The sequence below is a fragment of the Amphimedon queenslandica genome, unplaced genomic scaffold (assembly GCF_000090795.2).
Source record: "Amphimedon queenslandica unplaced genomic scaffold, v1.1 AMPQUscaffold_8447_Cont19609, whole genome shotgun sequence".
Lineage (NCBI taxonomy): Eukaryota > Metazoa > Porifera > Demospongiae > Haplosclerida > Niphatidae > Amphimedon > Amphimedon queenslandica.
Genome location: NW_003551276.1, coordinates 1 through 2,563, shown reverse-complemented (window position 1 = coordinate 2,563; position 2,563 = coordinate 1). Strand labels below are relative to the sequence as shown.

The 2,563-nt window shown below is 38.0% G+C and overlaps 1 protein-coding gene across 1 annotated transcript; it reads left to right on the top strand.

Moving 5' to 3' along the window:
- Positions 1–6: 6 nt before the first annotated feature.
- On the top strand, positions 7–2,404 carry LOC109591324 (transcription initiation factor TFIID subunit 1-like; the record flags this gene model as incomplete). Its single annotated transcript, XM_020007079.1, has 5 exons — positions 7–74; positions 809–1,605; positions 1,814–1,967; positions 2,008–2,168; positions 2,276–2,404. Coding segments are annotated over exons 1-5 (1,263 nt in total), but the record flags the coding sequence as incomplete, so codon positions are not given.
- Positions 2,405–2,563: the final 159 nt, after the last annotated feature.

Genomic DNA, 2,563 nt, shown 5'->3' with positions numbered 1-2,563 from the left:
CAATGAATTAGCTGAGGATGAGTCTGAGAAGGAGAGACTCTACAATGTTGGAATGAAGTACCTTACTGAAAAATGTAAGACTTAGACATACTTAAATTTGTAATTTTATTGATGCATACTATACATGTATAATCAAGAGTATTCTGATTTTCTAATTATTACGCTACGTTTACACAGCAACGCAAAACACATCGTTTTTAGGCTGCGTTTACACAGCAAAGAAAAACGTATCGTTTTAACGATACACTTTGAACACCGTTTTTGTTTCCATAGAGTCCTATCAAGATTCCATCACATTTTCATTCGTTTTTGTGTAAACAGAAGCATAAAACAGGCACAAAACTGTACGGATTGCATCGTTTTTGTTGCCGTGTAAACGCAGCCTTAAAGTATCCACTTTGAACACCGTTTTTGTTTTCAAAGAGTTCTATCAAGATTGTATCATGTTTTCATTTGTTTCTGTGTAAACGGAAGCATAAAACAGGCACAAAACTAGACTGATTGCATCGTTTTCATTGCTGTGTAAATGTAGCCTTAGTTGGGAGGTAACTGGGGTGAACTGAGCCCACATGTCATATTGATCCTTTTGTTTTGCTGAAAATTTAAGCCAATTCTGATTGTATATTTTGAGCATCCAAAGTTTTGATCAAAGGCTATAACTGACTAACTTAATTATTGTAAAAGACAAAATTTTAAACTATAGCAATACTTGACTTAACTAAAATGAATAGGTAGTTTTGCCCCAGGCTTAATGACTAGAATTTATTAGCTTCATGATACTAATGTACTTGTGTATTATTACATGTAGCTCAATCCCAAGATGATTATGACGATTATGATGATGAAGAAGAAGATAGCAAAATGGATCAGTCTTCAAAAGAAAGTGGGAACGTTCCATCTCAAACTTCATCTGCTGATCAGCCAAACAAGACCACACCTGGTGACCCTATTAAAATAATAATAGAAGAGGTACCACCAAGTACATCATCTCCTGCCACCAGCGTATCCACAATCCCTTCAACTACTGAACTACATGCAGCTAGTTCTAGGCCTCCTCTCTCAACCCTCTCACCTAATTCTGCTTCCTCTTCAGCACCTATCACAGAGGAGCGTATGGATGTTGATTTTCGGCCAGTTGAGGAGCAAGAAACATTTCCATTGTTACCGGAAGGAATGACAAAGGAAGAACTACTGGAGAAAGTAACCAAGTTATTTCCTACTTTTAAACCGAACACTATCCTGAGGTTTTCGAGTCTGATACCTCCTAACCCGGTGTCAGTACCTAATCCATGGAAAGACTGTAAGAAACCAGCCAAGAGAAAGAGGAGGGTTCAAGAGGAGGAGGAGGAGGAAGGAGAAGAGAGAGAGTTTAAACTGAACTATGGGCCAGTCCCTGATCCTGAGATGTGTGACGATCAGGAGAAGAGGTTTTTGTGTCCCGTTGGCAGTGTAGAAGAAGGAGAGAGAGGAGAGGGTTTAGGAGGAGAGAGGAGAGCGGTTGATAGTGAGACCAAGGAATGGAGATTTGGTCCTGCTAAGGTTTGGTATGACATGATTAATGTACCAGAAGATGGTCATGGACTGGACTACGGTTTTAAACTAAAGGTATGTTGATTTAGAAGAAATTTAGGAGACTTTTGGTCCCCCTTATTCAGTCTAGGTCTCCTGAAATCCTCCATATTTTATTTTTGGTCTCTCATACATGTGTTTAGCCTACATTTAGCCGTCCCTAAAAATTTATACCTAGATTTAATAATGCTTAATTTCTTATGCATTTTCATGAATATAACTTACTGTACTTCTCTACTTCTAGTCTTCATCAGTTGAGCAAGATGAAGGGTTACCTGGTTCAGATATTGATGATCCATTGCCTGATGATGCTTTCCTCATGGTCACCCAACTGCCTTGGGAGAATGACATACTCACTTATATACCACCCACTACTGGCCCTCATAAAACTGCCCAAGGCAAGAAATAAGCAATTAAATAATCACTATCTCTTTATAGGTGGTGTATGGACTACTGCTAGTGATAGTCGGCAGATGGGAGGGACATTTGGAGGCGTGGCTCCAGAACGGACTCTTGATTTACCAGAGTCAATGTTTCCGGTACAAAATAATGACCTCATATTTGGAAAATGGGAAGACGATATAATATTTGATTCAAACGTAAGAAAGAAATATTCACATCCACAATAAGCAGCATCCATAAGTATATTTTATGATGATAAATTTTTTATATATTTATTTGTCTCTCTGTCTCTCTTTTATTACAGGCAGTTAAGTCAATACCCAAGCCAGTGTTGCCAAGGTTGGATCCTAATGATCCTAACATTATCATTGGATTACCTCCTGAACCTCCTCCTCCTCCCTCCCTTGACAAAGACAGCAAAGACAACAAAAAAGTAATCAATTGAAACTTAAACTTACATTTGATTAGTTAGTGTCTGTTGTATATGCACAACCAGCAAATTTGTGGTGTGAAGATTCATTCAAATGTTTGAATCACATCAGTTCAATGTTTAATCACATCAATTCACAATTCAATTTTTGAATCACATCAA